Below are 23,418 nucleotides of genomic sequence, written 5' to 3' on the forward strand. Positions count from 1 at the left end.
GGTCGGTGTATGAGGATTAACCTTGCAGATTGGTGACTGCAGTCAAAGAAGGGGGGGAGGGGGGGTCGGTGTACGAGGATTGACCTTGCAGATTGGTGACTGCAGTCAAAGAAGGGGGGGAGGGGGGTCGGTGTACGAGGATTGACCTTGCAGGTTGGTGACCGCAGTCAAAGGGGGGGGGGGGGCGGTGACTGAAGGAGGGAGACGGTGGGTAGAGCAGTGTCCTAAGGCAATATGCCATCAATTCCCTGTGACCACACCTAAGAGACTCACACAATCAATGACCAATCAATAAGTGGCTGATAGAACAGCCCTACGCAGCGTAATCTGACCCCCATGGCAACACAACCCAGCCCTTTATGTTGCTTTGAACAGACACAACCACACCCACCTCTGGTCCTGAATCTTCTGCTGGTTGAATCTCAGGTGGAAATCTCGGAGCTCGTCTATCAGGCCTGTCAACAGCATCTCATCCACACGCCTGTCCAAGCGCTCATCTATGGCTAAAGAACAGGGGGAGACGTGGTTAAAGGGTAGCGCACCCAAATTAGACACGTACATATTGGTTTCCTAACCCTGTAAGCATCCCGAGGCAATACAGCATCCCGAGGCAATACAGCATCCCAAGCTATGATTTTGGCCACTGTCTACAAATGCTAACTTATTAGCATTTGTGTACAAAACCCAATGCAAGTGAATATCCCCTATCTTAGCATATTTTGCACTTTGTGTCCTAATCATCTGAAAGTAACTTTATTGAGATAAGCAATCAATTTGAGACACTTTGGGGTAAAGAGGAAAAGGGGGAGGTGTTCCTTACACTCCATGTCAGCATGTAACCAGAAGATACAGGGGTCTGGGTACCTCAGTGGCCCCCCCAGTACATCTCCCCCCTCCTGCCCTCTCTGCTCCTCCAACCAATGGCTGTGAGGCACGCCTGTTTCCGCATGCACCTGTAGGCTCCTAAAGGTGTCAATCAAACAGGACACAGTGAGAGTCCCACCCTCTTTCACAGATGAACACAAGAGGACATGAAGATACAAATAAAATGAAGAAAAAAACTGAATTCTTGACATTAGATGTGATGGGTCAGGGCTGGTGTCTATTCTGCACCGTTAGATGACGTGATGGTCGGGGCCGGTGTCTATTCTGCGTCGTTAGATGACGTGATGGGTCGGGGCTGGTGTCTATTCTGCGTCCTTAGATGATGTGATGGGTCGGGCTGGTGTCTACTCTGTCATTAGATGACGTGATGGGTCGGGCTGGCGTCTACTCTGTCATTAGATGACGTGATGGGTCGGGGCTGGCGTCTACTCTGTCATTAGATGATGTGATGGGTCGGGCTGGTGTCTATTCTGCGTCATTAGATGACGTGATGGGTCAGGCTGATGTCTACTGCGTCATTAGATGACGTGATGGGTCGGGGCTGGTGTCTATTCTGCGTCATTAGATGATGTGATGGTCGGGGCTGGTGTCTACTCTGTCATTAGATGACGTGATGGGTCGGAGCTGGTGTCTATTCTGTCATTAGATGACGTGATGGGTCAGGGCTGGTGTCTATTCTGTCATTAGATGACGTGATGGGTCGGGGCTGGTGTCTATTCTGTCATTAGATGACGTGATGGGTCGGGCTGGTGTCTATTCTGTCATTAGATGACGTGATGGGTCGGGCTGGTGTCTACTCTGTCATTAGATGACGTGATGGGTCGGGGCTGGTGTCTATTCTGCGTCATTAGATGACGTGATGGGTCGGGGCTGGTGTCTATTCTGCGTCATTAGATGACGTGATTGGTCGGGGCTGGTGTCTATTCTGCGTCACTAGATGACGTGATGGGTCGGGGCTGGTGTCTATTCTGCGTCATTAGATGATGTGATGGGTCGGGGCTGGTGTCTATTCTGCGTCATTAGATGACGTGATGGGTCGGGGCTGGTGTCTATTCTGCGTCATTAGATGACGTGATGGGTCGGGCTGGTGTCTATTCTGCCATTAGATGACGTGATGGGTCGGGCTGGTGTCTACTCTGTCATTAGATGACGTGATGGGTCGGGCTGGTGTCTATTCTGCGTCATTAGATGACGTGATGGGTCGGGCTGGTGTCTATTCTGCGTCATTAGATGATGTGATGGGTCGGGCTGGTGTCTATTCTGCGTCATTAGATGATGTGATGGGTCAGGGCTGGTGTCTACCCTGTGTCATTAAATGATGTGATGGGTCGGGCTGGTGTTTACTCTGTGTCATTAGATGATGTGATGGGTCGGGCTGGTGTCTATTCTGCGTCATTAGATGACGTGATGGGTCAGGCTGATGTCTACTGCGTCATTAGATGATGTGATGGGTCAGGCTGATGTCTACTGCGTCATTAGATGACGTGATGGGTCAGGCTGATGTCTACTGCGTCATTAGATGATGTGATGGGTCGGGGCTGGTGTCTACTCTGTCATTAGATGACGTGATGGGTCGGAGCTGGTGTCTATTCTGCGTCATTAGATGACGTGATGGTCGGGGCTGGTGTCTATTCTGCACCATTAGATGACGTGATGGGTCGGGGCTGGTGTCTATTCTGCGTCATTAGATGACGTGATGGTCGGGCTGATGTCTACTGTGTCATTAGGTGATGGTTGGGGCAGACGCGATGGTTGGGGCAGACGCGATGGTTGGGGCAGACGCGATGGTTGGGGCAGACGCGATGGTTGGGGCAGACGCGATGGTTGGGGCAGACGCGATGGTTGGGGCAGACGCGATGGTTGGGGCAGACGCGATGGTTGGGGCAGACGCGATGGTTGGGGCTGGCGTCTATTCTGCGTCATTAGGTGATGGTTGGGGCAGACGCGATGGTTGGGGCTGGCGTCTATTCTGCGTCATCAGATGATGTGATTTGTCAGGGCTGGTGTCTACTCTGTCAGATGACGTGACGGCTTGGGGCTGGCGTGACGGCTTGGGGAGGTGTCTAGTCTGTGCCCAGTAAACTCAGCAACCTCTCAGCTCATTGACAGGATGGTGTTTTAATGACACACACACGTACAGTATGTCAGAACAGCCTGTCTAGAACCTGTGAGATTGAGGATTGGGTCACAGGGTGCTCCTCCTCTAGTGTGTGTGTGTGTGTGTGTGTGTGTGTGTGTGTGTGTGTGTGTGTGTGTGTGTGTGTGTGTGTGTGTGTGTGTGTGTGATGTCACACTGTTCCTCTACTGACAGGGAATGACAGGAGGAAACAGTTTGTCGGGTTAGGTTTGTCTCTTCACAGCACACAGCGCACGCAGGCATGAATAAGTGATGTGGAACTGAGTGTCAATAATATACCACCCTTTCTGTTTGACACGCAGTACAGCCTACCTGGCTGACACGCAGTACAGCCTACCTGTTTAACACGCAGTACAGCCTACCTGTTTAACACGCAGTACAGCCTACCTGTTTAACACGCAGTACAGCCTACCTGGATGATACGCAGTACATCCTACCTGTTTAACACGCAGTACAGCCTACCTGGATGATACGCAGTACTGCCTACCTGTTTAACACGCAGTACAGCCTACCTGTTTAACACGCAGTACAGCCTACCTGGATGATACGCAGTACTGCCTACCTGTTTAACACGCAGTACAGCCTACCTGGCTGACACGCAGTACAGCCTACCTGGATGACACGCAGTACAGCCTACCTGGCTGACACGCAGTACAGCCTACCTGTTTAACACGCAGTACAGCCTACCTGGCTGACACGCAGTACATCCTACCTGGATGATACGCAGTACTGCCTACCTGGCTGATACGCAGTACATCCTACCTGTTTGACACGCAGTACAGCCTACCTGTTTGACACACAGTACAGCCTACCTGTAACACGCAGTACAGCCTACCTGTTTAACACACAGTACAGCCTACCTGTAACACGCAGTACAGCCTACCTGTAACACGCAGTACAGCCTACCTGTTTGACACACAGTACAGCCTACCTGTTTAACACGCAGTACAGCCTACCTGGATGATACGCAGTACAGCCTACCTGTTTAACACGCAGTACAGCCTACCTGTTTGACACACAGTACAGCCTACCTGTTTAACACGCAGTACAGCCTACCTGTTTAACACGCAGTACAGCCTACCTGTTTGACACGCAGTACAGCCTACCTGGCTGACACGCAGTACAGCCTACCTGTTTAACACGCAGTACAGCCTACCTGTTTAACACGCAGTGCAGCCTACCTGGCTGACACGCAGTACAGCCTACCTGGCTGATACGCAGTACAGCCTACCTGGATGATACGCAGTACAGCCTACCTGGCTGATACGCAGTACAGCCTACCTGGCTGACACGCAGTACAGCCTACCTGTTTAACACGCAGTACAGCCTACCTGTTTAACACGCAGTACAGCCTACCTGTTTAACACGCAGTACAGCCTACCTGTTTAACACGCAGTACAGCCTACCTGGATGATACGCAGTACAGCCTACCTGTTTAACACGCAGTACAGCCTACCTGTTTAACACGCAGTACAGCCTACCTGGATGATACGCAGTACTGCCTACCTGTTTAACACGCAGTACAGCCTACCTGGCTGACACGCAGTACATCCTACCTGGATGATACGCAGTACTGCCTACCTGGCTGATACGCAGTACATCCTACCTGTTTGACACGCAGTACAGCCTACCTGTTTAACACGCAGTACAGCCTACCTGTTTAACACACAGTACAGCCTACCTGTAACACGCAGTACAGCCTACCTGTTTGACACGCAGTACAGCCTACCTGTAACACGCAGTACAGCCTACCTGTTTGACACACAGTACAGCCTACCTGTTTGACACACAGTACAGCCTACCTGTTTAACACGCAGTACAGCCTACCTGGATGATACGCAGTACAGCCTACCTGTTTAACACGCAGTACAGCCTACCTGTTTAACACGCAGTACAGCCTACCTGTTTAACACGCAGTACAGCCTACCTGGATGATACGCAGTACATCCTACCTGTTTAACACGCAGCGCAGCCTACCTGTTTAACACGCAGTACAGCCTACCTGGCTGACACGCAGTACAGCCTACCTGTTTAACACGCAGTACAGCCTACCTGTTTAACACGCAGTACAGCCTACCTGGCGATCTTGCGCGTGTCGTGAGGATGCAGCACGGAGGCCATTTCAGGATCGACCTCGGTCAGTCTCCTGTGGAGCTCAGCCCCGCCCAGTTTCTCCAGCTCCGCCTTCCTATCAATAGACCCGCCTTTCTTCCCCTCTCCTTCATTCTCCTGCTGAGAGAGAGAGAACGAGGAGGAGGAGAGAGAACGAGGAGGAGGAGAGAGAACGAGGAGAGAGAACGAGGAGGAGGAGAGAGAACGAGGAGGAGGAGAGAGAACGAGGAGGAGGAGAGAGAACGAGGAGGAGGAGAGAGAACGAGGAGAGAGAAATGAAAAGCGAGACCGGGAGAGAGAAGTAGAGAGACCGGGAGAGAGAAGTAGAGAGACCGGGAGAGAGAAGTAGAGAGACCGGGAGAGAGAAGTAGAGAGACCGGGAGAGAGAAGTAGAGAGACCGGGAGAGAGAAGTAGAGAGGCCGGGAGAGAGAAGTAGAGAGACCGGGAGAGAGAAGTAGAGAGGCCGGGAGAGAGAAGTAGAGAGACCGGGAGAGAGAAGTAGAGAGACCGGGAGAGAGAAGTAGAGAGACCGGGAGAGACCGGGAGAGAGAAGTAGAGAGACCGGGAGAGAGAAGTAGAGAGACCGGGAGAGAGAAGTAGAGAGACCGGGAGAGAGAAGTAGAGAGACCGGGAGAGAGAAGTAGAGAGACCGGGAGAGAGAAGTAGAGAGACCGGGAGAGAGAAGTAGAGAGACCGGGAGAGAGAAGTAGAGAGACCGGGAGAGAGAAGTAGAGAGACCGGGAGAGAGAAGTAGAGAGACCGGGAGAGAGAAGTAGAGAGGCCGGGAGAGAGAAGTAGAGAGACCGGGAGAGAGAAGTAGAGAGACCGGGAGAGAGAAGTAGAGAGACCGGGAGAGAGAAGTAGAGAGACCGGGAGAGAGAAGTAGAGAGACCGGGAGAGAGAAGTAGAGAGACCGGGAGAGAGAAGTAGAGAGACCGGGAGAGAGAAGTAGAGAGACCGGGAGAGAGAAGTAGAGAGACCGGGAGAGAGAAGTAGAGAGGCCGGGAGAGAGTAGAGAGAAATGCAAGGAGAAAAAAATAATAAAGTGAGTTGACATTAAATTGCATCATCAGGTGCTCTTCTCATTATCTTCCCATATTTTGAAGGGAGAAAGAGCGAAATGGTGATTAGTTACGGAGAGGTTACTTCTTACCCCTGTATACCCAGTACTCTCCACAGCAATGACTGATGTAGGTGTGAGTTAGGGGTAAGGAGGGGTGAGGAGGGGGTGAGTTAGGGGAGAAGTTACGGGGAGGTTACTTCTTACCCCTGTATACCCAGTACTCTCCACAGCAATGACTGATGTAGGTGTGAGTTAGGGGTGAGGAGGGGGTGAGTTAGGGGTGAGTTAGGGGTGAGGAGGGGGTGAGTTAGGGGTGAGTCAGGGGTGAGTTAGGGGTGAGGAGGGGGTGAGTTAGGGGTGAGGAGGGGGTGAGTTAGGGGTGAGTTAGGGGTGAGTTAGGGGTAAGGAGGGGGTGAGTTAGGGGTGAGTTAGGGGTAAGGAGGGGGTGAGTTAGGGGTGAGTTAGGGGTAAGGAGGGGGTGAGTTAGGGGTAAGGAGGGGGTGAGTTAGGGGTGAGTTAGGGGTAAGGAGGGGGTGAGTTAGGGGTAAGGAGGGGGTGAGTTAGGGGTGAGTTAGGGGTAAGGGGGGGGTGAGTTAGGGGTGAGTCAGGGGTGAGTTAGGGGAGAAGTTACGGGGAAGTTACTTCTTACCCCTGTATACCCAGTACTCTCCACAGCAATGACTGATGTAGGGGTGAATAAGGAGTAAGGAGGGGGTGAGTTAGGGGGTAAGGAGGGGTGAGTTAGGGGGTAAGGAGGGGTGAGTTAGGGGTAAGGAGGGGGTGAGTTAGGGGTAAGGAGGGGGTGAGTTAGGGGTAAGGATGGGTGAGTTAGGGGGTGAGTTAGGGGGTGAGTTAGGGGGTGAGTTAGGGGGTGAGTTAGGGGTAAGGAGGGGGTGAGTTAGGGGTAAGGAGGGGGCGAGTTAGGGGTAAGGAGGGGGCGAGTTAGGGGTAAGGAGGGGGCGAGTTAGGGGTAAGGAGGGGGTGAGTTAGGGGTGAGTTAGGGGTAAGGAGGGGGTGAGTTAGGGGTGAGTTAGGGGTAAGGAGGGGGCGAGTTAGGGGTAAGGAGGGGGTGAGTTAGGGGTAAGGAGGGGGTGAGTTAGGGGTGAGTTAGGGGTAAGGAGGGGGTGAGTTAGGGGTGAGTTAGGGGTAAGGAGGGGGTGAGTTAGGGGTAAGGAGGGGGTGAGTTAGGGGTGAGTTAGGGGTAAGGAGGGGGTGAGTTAGGGGTAAGGAGGGGGTGAGTTAGGGGTGAGTTAGGGGTAAGGAGGGGGTGAGTTAGGGGTGAGTCAGGGGTGAGTTAGGGGAGAAGTTACGGGGAAGTTACTTCTTACCCCTGTATACCCAGTACTCTCCACAGCAATGACTGATGTAGGAGTGAATAAGGAGTAAGGAGGGGGTGAGTTAGGGGGTAAGGAGGGGTGAGTTAGGGGGTAAGGAGGGGTGAGTTAGGGGTAAGGAGGGGGTGAGTTAGGGGTAAGGATGGGTGAGTTAGGGGGTGAGTTAGGGGGTGAGTTAGGGGGTGAGTTAGGGGGTGAGTTAGGGGTAAGGAGGGGGCGAGTTAGGGGTAAGGAGGGGGCGAGTTAGGGGTAAGGAGGGGGCGAGTTAGGGGTAAGGAGGGGGCGAGTTAGGGGTAAGGAGGGGGCGAGTTAGGGGTAAGGAGGGGGCGAGTTAGGGGTAAGGAGGGGGCGAGTTAGGGGTAAGGAGGGGGTGAGTTAGGGGTAAGGAGGGGTGAGGAGGGTGAGTTAGCGGCGAGTCAGGGGCGAGGAGTGGGTGAGGAGGGTGAGACAGGGGCGAGGAGTGGGTGAGGAGGGTGAGACAGGGGCGAGGAGTGGGTGAGGAGGGTGAGACAGGGGTAAGGAGGGGTGAGGAGGGTGAGTTAGGGGCGAGTCAGGGGCGAGGAGGGTGAGTCAGGGGTGAGGAGGGTGAGTTAGGGGTGAGACAGGGGCGAGGAGTGGGTGAGGAGGGTGAGTTAGCGGCGAGTCAGGGGCGAGGAGTGTGGTTCTTACCCCTTCATCCAGCAGTACTCTCCACAGCAGTGATTCTATGTAGTAGTTAGTTCCTCCTACTATAATAGGCAGCTTCTCTCTGCTGTACACGTCCTCTATGTGGGCTGGTTAAGGAAACACTGATTTACCCTAATAAATAAATTACACATACACACACTTTAAATAAGAATATAATGTTTCTAAACCCTTCATTAATGTGGATACTACCATGATAACCCTGAATGAATCGTGAATAATGAGTGAGAACGTTAAAAACACACAAATATCATACCTCCAAGACATGCTAACATCTCACCATTACAATAACAGGGGAGGTTAGCATTTTATATCATACCTCCAAGACATGCTAACCTCTCACCATTACAATAACAGGAGAGGATAGCATTTTATATCATAACACCAAGCCATGCTAACCTCTCACCATTACAATAACAGGGGAGGTTAGCATTTTATATCATACCCCCAAGACATGCTAACCTCTCACCATTACAATAACAGGGGAGGTTAGCATTTTCTATCATACCCCTAAGACATGCTAACATCTCACCATTACAATAACAGGAGAGGTTAGCATTTTATATCATACCCCCAAGACATGCTAACATCTCACCATTACAATAACAGGGAGGGGTTAGCATTTTATATCATACCCCCAAGACATGCTAACCTCTCACCATTACAATAACAGGGGAGGTTAGCATTTTATATCATACCCCCAAGACATGCTAACCTCTCACCATTACAATAACAGGGAGGGGTTAGCATTTTATATCATACCTCCAAGACATGCTAACCTCTCACCATTACAATAACAGGGGAGGTTAGCATTTTATATCATACCCCCAAGACATGCTAACCTCTCACCATTACAATAACAGGGGAGGTTAGCATTTTATATCATACCCCCAAGACATGCTAACCTCTCACCATTACAATAACAGGGGAGGTTAGCATTTTATAATCATACCCCCAAGACATGCTAACCTCTCACCATTACAATAACAGGGGAGGTTAGCATTTTATAATCATACCCCCAAGACATGCTAACCTCTCACCATTACAATAACAGGAGAGGTTAGCATTTTCCGCGGGGGTATGATATTTATAGGCGACAAGTACACCGTTTTGAATGTGTCAAGAACTGCAACGGTGCAGTTTTTTTTTTACCCAACAGTTTCCTGTGTGTATAAAGAATGGTCCACCACCCAAAAGAACATCGAGCCAACGTGCCACACCTGTGGGAAGCATTGGAGTCAACATGGGTCAGCATCTCTGTGGAACGCTTGACACCTTGTAGAGCCCCATGCACCGACAAATTGAGTTTCACTCTAAGGTCTACACCTGTTGCATTCGGCACATGTGACAAATAAAATTTGATTATGAAGGTAAACGTGTGTTTTGGGGGGGGGTATATGAACTATATATACTGACTTACAAAGTATACAAGACCAGTGATCAGAGAGATGATGATAGGCTCATAGGAAGTCCCTCCCTCCCTCCTTCTCCCTCTCTCTCTAGGGATAATTAGATATCTTGTCTGAGCAGTTAAGGCCCATCAGCTATCTTCACTCACCTCCCCCTCTAAGGAGTGAGAGAGAGATGACAGAGAGAGACAGAGAGCAGCATGCTATAGCAGCATGCTATGTGAGCAGCATGTTAAACGGAGAGACAATGACCGGTCATGATAGTATGTTTTTTCTCCTCATCTCTCTCTTTTACTCTCCATTCCTCTACACCTCCTCCATTCCATTATACCCTCCAACTTTCTCTCTACATTTTAACTACCTCTCTCCATAGCTTCTCTCTCTCCATACCTTCTTTCACTCCCTCTATTAGATCTCACTCCCCGTTGCTCCCACCGTCTGTCCTTCCCACCGCCTGTCCGTCCCTCCCCACCGCCTGTCCGTCCCTCCCCACCGCCTGTCCGTCCCTCCCCACCGTCTGTCCGTCCCTCCCCACCGTCTGTCCGTCCCTCCCCACCGTCTGTCCGTCCCTCCCCACCGTCTGTCCGTCCCTCCCCACCGTCTGTCCGTCCCTCCCCACCGTCTGTCCGTCCCTCCCCACCGTCTGTCCGTCCCTCCCCACCGTCTGTCCGTCCCTCCCCACCGTCTGTCCGTCCCTCCCCACCGTCTGTCCGTCCCTCCCCACCGTCTGTCCGTCCCTCCCCACCGTCTGTCCGTCCCTCCCCACCGTCTGTCCGTCCCTCCCCACCGTCTGTCCGTCCCTCCCCACCGTCTGTCCGTCCCTCCCCACCGTCTGTCCGTCCCTCCCCACCGCCTGTCCGTCCTCCCCACCGCCTGTCCGTCCTCCCCACCGCCTGTCCGTCCTCCCCACCGCCTGTCCGTCCTCCCCACCGCCTGTCCGTCCTCCTCACCGCCTGTCCGTCCTCCCCACCGCCTGTCCGTCCTCCCCACCGCCTGTCCGTCCTCCCCACCGCCTGTCCGTCCTCCCCACCGCCTGTCCTTCCCACCGCCTGTCCTTCCCACCGCCTGTCCTTCCCACCGCCTGTCCTTCCCACCGCCTGTCCTTCCCACCGCCTGTCCTTCCCACCGCCTGTTCTTCCTATCCGTCTGTCTGTCCTTCCCACCGCCTGTTCTTCCTATCCGTCTGTCTGTCCTTCCCACCGCCTGTCCTCCCCCTCCCCCCGTCTCTCCCCCTCACGCACTTAGTCTCCCTCCGTCTCTCCCTCTCCCCCCTCCCTCCGGCTCTCTCTCCACCGTCTCTCCCCCCCCCCCCCCGTCTCCCTCTCTCCATTTCTCCCTTCCCCCGTCTCCCTCTCCCCCTCCCCCGTCTCTCTTTCTCTTCACCGACACACAAGGGCTGCACTGATACAATCATTAGTCACTACAGCTGAAGCTACTGTGCTGCACTAGTGTGTGTGTGTGTGTGTGTGTGTGTGTGTATATACACAATCCTCGTTTGCAGCAGAAATCCCCATAAGGACAGTAAAACAATGAAAATTCATTTTCCACATCCCCACGAGGACAAAGGCTATTTTAGGCTTAGTGAAAATAGTATTTTTACAAAGAGAGTAAAACATATGCTGTATATATGTGTGAGGAGAAGGAGAGGAGAGGAGAGGAGAGGAGAGGAGAGAGGAAGAAGAGAGAGGAAGAAGAGAGAGAGTGTGTCAAATCAAAGCGTTTATTGGTCGATTACCGTGTCGCAGATGTTATCGCAAGAGCAGCGAAATTCTTATGTTTCTAGCCCCAACAATGCAGCAATATCTAGCCGCAGAACAACAGAATAACAATACGACATAAAAAAATGTATTACAACACACAACAACAACAAAGAACAAGAAATGAAGACCCGTCAGAACGAGGGCTTTGAATATAAATAAATGTAAACTGAACAAAAATATAAAAAAACAACAATTAACGATTTTACTGAGTTACAGTTCATATGAGGAAATCAGTCAATTGAAATAAATGTATTAGGCCCGTAAAATGTTGCGCCACACAGCATTCCTAACCTAGCCCACAAACGTCCGCGGTGTGGATCGGCTGTGTGGATCGGCTGTGTGGATCGGCTGTGTGGATCGGCTGTGTGGATCGGCTGTGTGGATCTGCGGTGCAGTCAAACAAGTCATTTGAAAGAGTAAGAACATTTTCAGAGAGACACCTCAAAAAAGCCAAGATAATGGATATTCATTACCCTTGACAATCAACCGTTCTCTGTCCTGGGTGATGTTGGTTTTTCGCCGACTGGTCGAGCAACCGGTACACACTAAACGTTACCAAGTGCGCTATTGTTCAGATGTTGCCCTACCGGAGTTACACAGTAGTAGCGTCGCTGCTTTAAGCTTCAAGCCTGAAGAGAGAGACCGTTTGGGTCTTTGCATGTCAAAAAATATGCAAACCAAATAACACCATTTGACTCGTTAAATGAGCTTTAAATTTTCACACGTCGTATAACACAGTTCTATTGGGTGTGTGATCTGAATTTGCACGTGCCACCACTACTATCAGTGACAAAGCTGTACCACAAAAAAACAAAAAAAGTCTGTAAACACCGGCCACAAACGATGTGTTTACAATACCGCGTTGGTTAATAAAGTATAAATTGTTCGACCGCAACTTCTGGGCTAGCTAGCTAGCTTTAGCTTGCTATTACCTAGCTAGCACCAATACAACCAGCCTGAATACAATGACCAGTAGAAACTGGAGTCATTTTCATTATTCTTAGCAATGATTTAGGAATCCTTGTAAGTATTAGCTAGGTTTCCACTTGTTGTTCGACTGTTGGAATTGAACTTCAGTTCATGAAAATAAATAGCTAGCCAGCTACTTAACATCTAGGGGAAGGCGTATGCAGTGCATGTCGACCAATAGAAGACATGCAAATTAATAAACTGACCCTAGAACAGACAGCCTGATTTCAGATTTCTCACTTCCTCACAGGAAGTTTGCTCCAACTTGAGTTCTGTATTACTCACAGATATAATTCAAACGGTTTTAGAAACTAGAGAGTGTTTTCTATCCAATAGTAATAATAATATGCATATTGTACGAGCAAGAATTGAGTACGAGGCAGTTTAATTTGGGAACGAAATTTTTACAAAGTGAAAACAGTACCCCCTATTGAGAAAAGGTTAACCCTGTTGCCCAAAGCTAACGTTATAAGCAGCCAGCTACTTAACCCTGTTGCCCGAAGCTAACGTTAGAAGCAGCCAGCTACTAAACCCTGTTGCCCAAAGCTAACGTTATAAGCAGCCAGCTACTTAACCCTGTTGCCCAAAGCTAACGCTATAAGCAGCCAGCTACTTAACCCTGTTGAACAAAGCTAACGTTATAAGCAGCCAGCTACTTAACCCTGTTGCCCAAAGCTAACGCTATAAGCAGCCAGCTACTTAACCCTGATGCCCAAAGCTAACGTTATAAGCAGCCAGCTACTAAACCCTGTTGCCCTAAAGCTAACGTTATAAGCAGCCAGCTACTACACCCTGTTGCCCAAAGCTAACGTTATAAGCAGCCAGCTACTTAACCTTGTTGCCCAAAGCTAACGTTATAAGCAGCCAGCTACTAAACCCTGTTGCCCAAAGCTAACGTTATAAGCAACCAGCTACTTAACCCTGTTACCCAAAGCTAACGTTATAAGCAGCCAGCTACTTAACCTTGTTGCCCAAAGCTAACGTTATAAGCAGCCAGCTACTTAACCCTGTTGCCCAAAGCTAACGTTATAAGCAGCCAGCTACTTAACCCTGTTGCCCAAAGCTAACGTTATAAGCAGCCAGCTACTAAACCCTGTTGCCCAAAGCTAACGTTATAAGCAGCCAGCTACTTAACCCTGTTGCCCTAAAGCTAACGTTATAAGCAGCCAGCTACTAAACCTTGTTGCCCAAAGCTAACGTTATAAGCAGCCAGCTACTTAACCATGTTGGCCAAAGCTAACGTTATAAGCAGCCAGCTACTTAACCCTGTTGCCTAAAGCTAACGTTATAAGCAGCCAGCTACTAAACCCTGTTGCCCAAAGCTAACGTTATAAGCAGCCAGCTACTTAACCCTGTTGCCCTAAAGCTAACGTTATAAGCAGCCAGCTACTTAACCCTGTTGCCCAAAGCTAACGCTATAAGCAGCTAGCTACTTAAACCTGTTGCCCAATGCTAACGTTATAAGCAGCCAGCTACTTAACCCTGTTGTCCTAAAGCTAACGTTATAAGCAGCCAGCTACTTAACCCTGTTGCCTAAAGCTAACGTTATAAGCAGCTAGCTACTTAAACCTGTTGCCCAATGCTAACGTTATAAGCAGCCAGCTACTTAACCCTGTTGTCCTAAAGCTAACGTTATAAGCAGCCAGCTACTTTACCCTGTTGCCCAAAGCTAACGTTATAAGCAGCCAGCTAGCTTCATCTGGCTAGTGAGGCTCGACCGGACCGGGTTATGTGTTGTGAAGCTAGCCACAATAAGGATTAGGCACAATAGTGGAATTTGCAGTTTGCCATCAAAATAAAAGTACCTCTTTGAAAGTGATGCAGAAGGTTACAATTGGTGGAATCATGTCACATTTACACTAGATAATGTTAAACAAGGTTGGAATGTGAAGCAATGAAATGGGGTGTCAGTCTACTAGGAGACACCCACAGAACACAACTGTGAAGAGTTTACGCAAATATTAGCGTTGTAGCTCTTTTCGCGGGACTGACTGTGAAATCACCTCCCCAGTCAGCCTATTGTGTGTGTTGACATTCATATTGCACTGTACAGCTTTACCTAAGGATTGGGGATCAATGAAATGGGAAATCAGTCTACTCAATAGATAAGATATTTTTCCCCCAACGTCCTCAGAGTTATCTGACTCCAAAACATCCACGCCTACCCCCGGCCAAACCCGGACGACGCTGGGCCAATTGTGCAGCGTCCTATGGGACGCCCAATCACGGCTGGATGTTATACCGCCTGGATTCGAACCAGGGACGGTAGTGACGCCTCTTGCACTGAGATGCAGTGTGTTTTAACTATTTAACTGTACTAGAATGCTTAAAAGGCCGCTAAAATTTGAAATATTGGTATCATTTTAGGGGGGGATGAAAAATATCGGATATCGGTACAGGTCAAAAATGTCATGGGGCCTTTGTGTTGGGGTCTTTTGTCCCCAGCACAAGGTGCACCTGTGTAATGATTATTAAATTGATTAACACAGAAGACAAGCAAAATGGATAAGAGAGTGGTGTTATAGCAGGAACAGCGACATCTATTGGTCAAAACCCAGTCCTACTTTATGGTAAATAATATAACCAACTTCTATTACTAATTTCCCTGAACGGGGGAAAAATAAAAATCACCAGATTCACAGGGAATAATTTACATAGTACGGAGATGCAATACTCCAAGCCGCAGTGTCATACTACTTTATCAAACATAGAGAGCTGATGCTGTACACGGGTTGTCGAGGGTTCATTGGGTGGCTTTAAAAAATAAAATAAAAAATAATGAATGTCTTATTTATTGGTATGTTAACATTATTTAAGTGACCAGTGTTAAGTAACCTATGCGTGTGCGTGCGTATAACATGCTGACCAGACTGCCCGCGTGTGCATGTTGTTTTTTGTCCCCCCACACCAGATGATCAGGACACGCAGGTTGAAATATCAAAACAAACTCTGAACCAACTACACTGCTCAAAAAAATAAAGGGAACACTTAAACAACACAATGTAACTCCAAGTCAATCACATTTCTGTGAAATCAAACTGTCCACTTAGGAAGCAACACTGATTGAAAATAAATTTCACATGCTGTTGTGCAAATGGAATAGACAAAAGGTGGAAATTATAGGCAATTAGCAAGACACCCCCCAAAAAAGGAGTGATTCTGCAGGTGGTGACCACAGACCACTTCTCAGTTCCTATGCTTCCTGGCTGATGTTTTGGTCACTTTTGAATGCTGGCGGTGCTCTCACTCTAGTGGTAGCATGAGACGGAGTCTACAACCCACACAAGTGGCTCAGGTAGTGCAGTTCATCCAGGATGGCACATCAATGCGAGCTGTGGCAAAAAGGTTTGCTGTGTCTGTCAGCGTAGTGTCCAGAGCATGGAGGCGCTACCAGGAGACAGGCCAGTACATCAGGAGACGTGGAGGAGGCCGTAGGAGGGCAACAACCCAGCAGCAGGACCGCTACCTCCGCCTTTGTGCAAGGAGGTGCACTGCCAGCGCAGAGTGAGAGCACCGCCAGCATTCAAAAGTGACCAAAACATCAGCCAGGAAGCATAGGAACTGAGAAGTGGTGTGTGGTCACCATCTGCAGAATCACTCCTTTTTTGGGGGTGTCTTGCTAATTGCCTATAATTTCCACCTTTTGTCTATTCCATTTGCACAACAGCATGTGAAATCTATTGTCAACCAGTGTTGCTTCCTAAGTGGACAGTTTGATTTCACAGAAGTGTGATTGACATGGAGTTACATTGTGTTGTTTAGGTGTTCCTTTTATTTTTTTGAGCAGTGTATATTAATTTGGGGACCGGTCGAAAAGCATTAAACGTTTATGGCAATTTAGCTAGCTAGCTTGCTGTGGCTAACTAATTTGTCCTGGGAGATAAATGGCGGGTTGTTATTTTAAATGCACAAGGTCCTCTACTCCGACAATTAGTCCACAGATAACAGGGTAAACATTAGCTTCTACTAATCTCTCCTCCTTCAGGTTTCTTCTTCTCTGGACTTTACATGGTGGTTGTCAACCAACTTTAAGGTGCATTACCACCACCAACTGGCCTGGAGTGTGGACCTCAGTTCATCTTTCAATCACCCACGTGGGTATATGCTCCTAAAAACCAATGCGGAGATGGGAGAGGCGGGACTTGCAGCGCGTCAAGTGCCACAAATACAACCAAGTTCTATTTTAGCGCCAGGCTACGCAGATGCTCGTTGACGTGCGCGAGCAATGTGGGTGCAATGACTGAATAACACGTGTAGATTTATTTCTGTAACGCTCGCCTTGCGAGCGGTGTGGTCTACATGTCTCACCCATACAGGAAGTACAATCATAAAGGATATGAGAGCCAGGGCCTTGTTCCTGAAGTCTACCACAGTGTAGCTGCTGACCAGGGGATCCACAAAGCCGATCATGTGATGACTGCACTGGGCACGCTCCTCCGCCGTCACCTTATTGGTTATGATGTCCAGCCCACGATACACCTGAGGAAGACAGAGAGAACCAATCAGATGTCAAGATCGACAAGGCAGAGAAGTTACAATGAAATGTGCTTCAGGGACCAATCGAACCACAATTAACACAAAACAAAGTAGAGTGAGTTAGACACAGTAGCCAATAACAGAACAGTCACTGAGCTAAGCAGACCCACGGACACCGTGGGATAACAGAACAGTCACTGAGCTAAGCAGACTCACGGACACCGTGGGATAACAGAACAGTCACTGAGCTAAGCAGACTCACGGACACCGTGGGATAACAGAGCAGTCACTGAGCTAAGCAGACTCACGGACACCGTGGGATAACAGAGCAGTCACTGAGCTAAGCAGATACCCCATGTCCTGTAGTCTCTCTCTTCAGGCTCACTACACATTCATGTCCTGTAGTCTCTCTCTTCAGTCTCACTACACATTCATGTCCTGTAGTCTCTTCAGGCTCACTACACATTCATGTCCTGTAGTCTCTTCAGGCTCACTACACATTCATGTCCTGTAGTCTCTCTCTTCAGTCTCACTACACATTCATGTCCTGTAGTCTCTCTCTTCAGTCTCACTACACATTCATGTCCTGTAGTCTCTTCAGGCTCACTACACATTCATGTCCTGTAGTCTCTTCAGTCTCACTACACATTCATGTCCTGTAGTCTCTCTCTTCAGTCTCAATACACATTCATGTCCTGTAGTCTCTCTCTTCAGTCTCACTACACATTCATGTCCTGTAGTCTCTCTCTTCAGTCTCACTACACATTCATGTCCTGTAGTCTCTCTCTTCAGTCTCACTACACATTCATGTCCTGTAGTCTCTCTCTTCAGGCTCACTACACATTCACGTCCTGTAGTCTCTTCAGTCTCACTACACATTCATGTCCTGTAGTCTCTTCAGTCTCACTACACATTCATGTCCTGTAGTCTCTCTCTTCAGGCTCACTACACATTCACGTCCTGTAGTCTCTTCAGGCTCACTACACATTCATGTCCTGTAGTCTCTTCAGGCTCACTACACATTCATGTCCTGTAGTCTCTCTCTTCAGGCTCACTACACATTCATGTCCTGTAGTCTCTCTCTTCAGGCTCACTACACATTCATGTCCTGTAGTCTCTTCAGTCTCACTACACATTCATGTCCTGTAGTCTCTTCAGTCTCACTACACATTCATGTCCTGTAGTCTCTCTCTTCAGGCTCACTACACATTCATGTCCTGTAGTCTCTCTCTTCAGTCTCACTACACATTCATGTCCTGTAGTCTCTCTTCAGGCTCACTACACATTCATGTCCTGTAGTCTCTTCAGGCTCACTACACATTCATGTCCTGTAGTCTCTCTCTTCAGGCTCACTACACATTCATGTCCTGTAGTCTCTCTCTTCAGTCTCACTACACATTCATGTCCTGTAGTCTCTCTCTTCAGTCTCACTACACATTCATGTCCTGTAGTCTCTTCAGGCTCACTACACATTCATGTCCTGTAGTCTCTTCAGTCTCACTACACATTCATGTCCTGTAGTCTCTCTCTTCAGTCTCAATACACATTCATGTTCTGTAGTCTCTCTCCAGTCTCACTACACATTCATGTCCTGTAGTCTCTCTCTTCAGTCTCACTACACATTCATGTCCTGTAGTCTCTCTCTTCAGGCTCACTACACATTCACGTCCTGTAGTCTCTTCAGGCTCACTACACATTCATGTCCTGTAGTCTCTTCAGGCTCACTACACATTCATGTCCTGTAGTCTCTCTCTTCAGGCTCACTACACATTCATGTCCTGTAGTCTCTCTCTTCAGGCTCACTACACATTCATGTCCTGTAGTCTCTTCAGTCTCACTACACATTCATGTCCTGTAGTCTCTTCAGTCTCACTACACATTCATGTCCTGTAGTCTCTCTCTTCAGGCTCACTACACATTCATGTCCTGTAGTCTCTTCAGTCTCACTACACATTCATGTCCTGTAGTCTCTCTCCTCAGGCTCACTACACATTCATGTCCTGTAGTCTCTTCAGTCTCACTACACATTCATGTCCTGTAGTCTCTCTCTTCAGGCTCACTACACATTCATGTCCTGTAGTCTCTCTCTTCAGGCTCACTACACATTCATGTCCTGTAGTCTCTCTCTTCAGTCTCACTACACATTCATGTCCTGTAGTCTCTCTCTTCAGGCTCACTACACATTCATGTCCTGTAGTCTCTCTCCTCAGGCTCACTACACATTCATGTCCTGTAGTCTCTCTCTTCAGGCTCACTACACATTCATGTCCTGTAGTCTCTCTCTTCAGTCTCACTACACATTCATGTCCTGTAGTCTCTCTCTTCAGGCTCACTACACATTCATGTCCTGTAGTCTCTCTCTTCAGGCTCACTACACATTCATGTCCTGTAGTCTCTCTCTTCAGGCTCACTACACATTCACGTCCTGTAGTCTCTCTCTTCAGGCTCACTACACATTCATGTCCTGTAGTCTCTTCAGGCTCACTACACATTCATGTCCTGTAGTCTCTTCAGTCTCACTACACATTCATGTCCTGTAGTCTCTCTCCTCAGGCTCACTACACATTCATGTCCTGTAGTCTCTCTCTTCAGGCTCACTACACATTCATGTCCTGTAGTCTCTCTCTTCAGTCTCACTACACATTCATGTCCTGTAGTCTCTTCAGTCTCACTACACATTCATGTCCTGTAGTCTCTTCAGTCTCACTACACATTCATGTCCTGTAGTCTCTCTCTTCAGGCTCACTACACATGCATGTCCTGTAGTCTCTTCAGTCTCACTACACATTCATGTCCTGTAGTCTCTCTCTTCAGGCTCACTACACATTCATGTCCTGTAGTCTCTCTCTTCAGGCTCACTACACATTCATGTCCTGTAGTCTCTCTCTTCAGGCTCACTACACATTCATGTCCTGTAGTCTCTCTCTTCAGGCTCACTACACATTCATGTCCTGTAGTCTCTCTCTTCAGGCTCACTACACATTCATGTCCTGTAGTCTCTTCAGTCTCACTACACATTCATGTCCTGTAGTCTCTTCAGGCTCACTACACATTCATGTCCTGTAGTCTCTTCAGGCTCACTACACATTCATGTCCTGTAGTCTCTCTCTTCAGGCTCACTACACATTCATGTCCTGTAGTCTCTTCAGGCTCACTACACATTCACTTCCTGTAGTCTCTTCAGGCTCACTACACATTCATGTCCTGTAGTCTCTCTCTTCAGTCTCACTACACATTCATGTCCTGTAGTCTCTTCAGTCTCACTACACATTCATGTCCTGTAGTCTCTCTCTTCAGGCTCACTACACATTCATGTCCTGTAGTCTCTCTCTTCAGGCTCACTACACATTCATGTCCTGTAGTCTCTCTCTTCAGGCTCACTACACATTCATGTCCTGTAGTCTCTCTCTTCAGGCTCACTACACATTCATGTCCTGTAGTCTCTTCAGGCTCACTACACATTCATGTCCTGTAGTCTCTTCAGTCTCACTACACATTCATGTCCTGTAGTCTCTCTCCTCAGGCTCACTACACATTCATGTCCTGTAGTCTCTTCAGTCTCACTACACATTCATGTCCTGTAGTCTCTCTCTTCAGGCTCACTACACATTCATGTCCTGTAGTCTCTCTCTTCAGGCTCACTACACATTCATGTCCTGTAGTCTCTCTCTTCAGTCTCACTACACATTCATGTCCTGTAGTCTCTTCAGTCTCACTACACATTCATGTCCTGTAGTCTCTTCAGTCTCACTACACATTCATGTCCTGTAGTCTCTCTCTTCAGGCTCACTACACATGCATGTCCTGTAGTCTCTTCAGTCTCACTACACATTCATGTCCTGTAGTCTCTCTCTTCAGGCTCACTACACATTCATGTCCTGTAGTCTCTTCAGGCTCACTACACATTCATGTCCTGTAGTCTCTTCAGTCTCACTACACATTCATGTCCTGTAGTCTCTCTCCTCAGGCTCACTACACATTCATGTCCTGTAGTCTCTTCAGTCTCACTACACATTCATGTCCTGTAGTCTCTCTCTTCAGGCTCACTACACATTCATGTCCTGTAGTCTCTCTCTTCAGGCTCACTACACATTCATGTCCTGTAGTCTCTCTCTTCAGTCTCACTACACATTCATGTCCTGTAGTCTCTTCAGTCTCACTACACATTCATGTCCTGTAGTCTCTTCAGTCTCACTACACATTCATGTCCTGTAGTCTCTCTCTTCAGGCTCACTACACATGCATGTCCTGTAGTCTCTTCAGTCTCACTACACATTCATGTCCTGTAGTCTCTCTCTTCAGGCTCACTACACATTCATGTCCTGTAGTCTCTCTCTTCAGGCTCACTACACATTCATGTCCTGTAGTCTCTCTCTTCAGGCTCACTACACATTCATGTCCTGTAGTCTCTCTCTTCAGGCTCACTACACATTCATGTCCTGTAGTCTCTCTCTTCAGGCTCACTACACATTCATGTCCTGTAGTCTCTTCAGTCTCACTACACATTCATGTCTTGTAGTCTCTTCAGGCTCACTACACATTCATGTCCTGTAGTCTCTTCAGGCTCACTACACATTCATGTCCTGTAGTCTCTCTCTTCAGGCTCACTACACATTCATGTCCTGTAGTCTCTTCAGTCTCACTACACATTCATGTCCTGTAGTCTCTTCAGTCTCACTACACATTCATGTCCTGTAGTCTCTCTCTTCAGTCTCACTACACATTCATGTCCTGTAGTCTCTCTCTTCAGGCTCACTACACATTCATGTCCTGTAGTCTCTCTCTTCAGGCTCACTACACATTCATGTCCTGTAGTCTCTCTCTTCAGGCTCACTACACATTCATGTCCTGTAGTCTCTCTCTTCAGGCTCACTACACATTCATGTCCTGTAGTCTCTCTCTTCAGGCTCACTACACATTCATGTCCTGTAGTCTCTTCAGTCTCACTACACATTCATGTCCTGTAGTCTCTCTCTTCAGTCTCACTACACATTCATGTCCTGTAGTCTCTTCAGGCTCACTACACATTCATGTCCTGTAGTCTCTTCAGTCTCACTACACATTCATGTCCTGTAGTCTCTCTCTTCAGGCTCACTACACATTCATGTCCTGTAGTCTCTTCAGTCTCACTACACATTCACGTCCTGTAGTCTCTTCAGTCTCACTACACATTCACGTCCTGTAGTCTCTTCAGTCTCACTACACATTCATGTCCTGTAGTCTCTCTCTTCAGGCTCACTACACATTCATGTCCTGTAGTCTCTTCAGTCTCACTACACATTCATGTCCTGTAGTCTCTTCAGGCTCACTACACATTCATGTCCTGTAGTCTCTTCAGGCTCACTACACATTCATGTCCTGTAGTCTCTCTCTTCAGGCTCACTACACATTCATGTCCTGTAGTCTCTTCAGTCTCACTACACATTCATGTCCTGTAGTCTCTCTCTTCAGGCTCACTACACCATTATGTCCTGTAGTCTCTCTCTTCAGGCTCACTACACATTCATGTCCTGTAGTCTCTTCAGGCTCACTACACATTCACGTCCTGTAGTCTCTCTCTTCAGGCTCACTACACATTCATGTCCTGTAGTCTCTCTCTTCAGGCTCACTACACATTCATGTCCTGTAGTCTCTTCAGGCTCACTACACATTCATGTCCTGTAGTCTCTTCAGGCTCACTACACATTCATGTCCTGTAGTCTCTTCAGTCTCACTACACATTCATGTCCTGTAGTCTCTTCAGGCTCACTACACATTCATGTCCTGTAGTCTCTTCAGGCTCACTACACATTCATGTCCTGTAGTCTCTCTCTTCAGTCTCACTACACATTCATGTCCTGTAGTCTCTTCAGTCTCACTACACATTCACGTCCTGTAGTCTCTTCAGTCTCACTACACATTCATGTCCTGTAGTCTCTTCAGTCTCACTACACATTCATGTCCTGTAGTCTCTTCAGTCTCACTACACATTCATGTCCTGTAGTCTCTTCAGTCTCACTACACATTCATGTCCTGTAGTCTCTCTCTTCAGGCTCACTACACATTCATGTCCTGTAGTCTCTTCAGGCTCACTACACATTCATGTCCTGTAGTCTCTTCAGTCTCACTACACATTCATGTCCTGTAGTCTCTCTCTTCAGTCTCAATACACATTCATGTCCTGTAGTCTCTCTCTTCAGTCTCACTACACATTCATGTCCTGTAGTCTCTTCAGTCTCACTACACATTCATGTCCTGTAGTCTCTCTCTTCAGGCTCACTACACATTCATGTCCTGTAGTCTCTTCAGGCTCACTACACATTCATGTCCTGTAGTCTCTTCAGGCTCACTACACATTCATGTCCTGTAGTCTCTCTCTTCAGGCTCACTACACATTCATGTCCTGTAGTCTCTTCAGGCTCACTACACATTCATGTCCTGTAGTCTCTCTCTTCAGGCTCACTACACATTCATGTCCTGTAGTCTCTCTCTTCAGTCTCACTACACATTCATGTCCTGTAGTCTCTCTCTTCAGGCTCACTACACATTCATGTCCTGTAGTCTCTCTCTTCAGTCTCACTACACATTCATGTCCTGTAGTCTCTCTCT

At 48.4% G+C, this 23,418-nt stretch overlaps 1 protein-coding gene across 2 annotated transcripts in view; it reads right to left on the reverse strand.

Annotated features, from left to right (window-relative positions):
- Positions 1–179: 179 nt before the first annotated feature.
- trit1 (tRNA isopentenyltransferase 1) overlaps positions 180–23,418 on the reverse strand; it is a 63,699-nt gene continuing 40,460 nt past the window's right edge. The window contains exons 2-6 of one of the 2 annotated variants that reach the window (XM_055911656.1): positions 16,690–16,833; positions 8,202–8,297; positions 5,100–5,251; positions 821–963; positions 180–503 (exon numbers count right to left, since the gene is read on the reverse strand). In XM_055911656.1, the coding sequence (XP_055767631.1) occupies positions 358–503; positions 821–963; positions 5,100–5,251; positions 8,202–8,297; positions 16,690–16,833 (681 nt within the window). In that variant the 3' untranslated portion in view covers positions 180–357. Of the gene's footprint in view, positions 504–820; positions 964–5,099; positions 5,255–8,201; positions 8,298–16,689; positions 16,834–23,418 lie in introns of both variants that reach the window. The other variant, XM_055911655.1, reaches the window with a different exon arrangement.

The sequence above is a fragment of the Salvelinus fontinalis genome, unplaced genomic scaffold (assembly GCF_029448725.1).
Source record: "Salvelinus fontinalis isolate EN_2023a unplaced genomic scaffold, ASM2944872v1 scaffold_0077, whole genome shotgun sequence".
NCBI lineage: Eukaryota > Metazoa > Chordata > Actinopteri > Salmoniformes > Salmonidae > Salvelinus > Salvelinus fontinalis.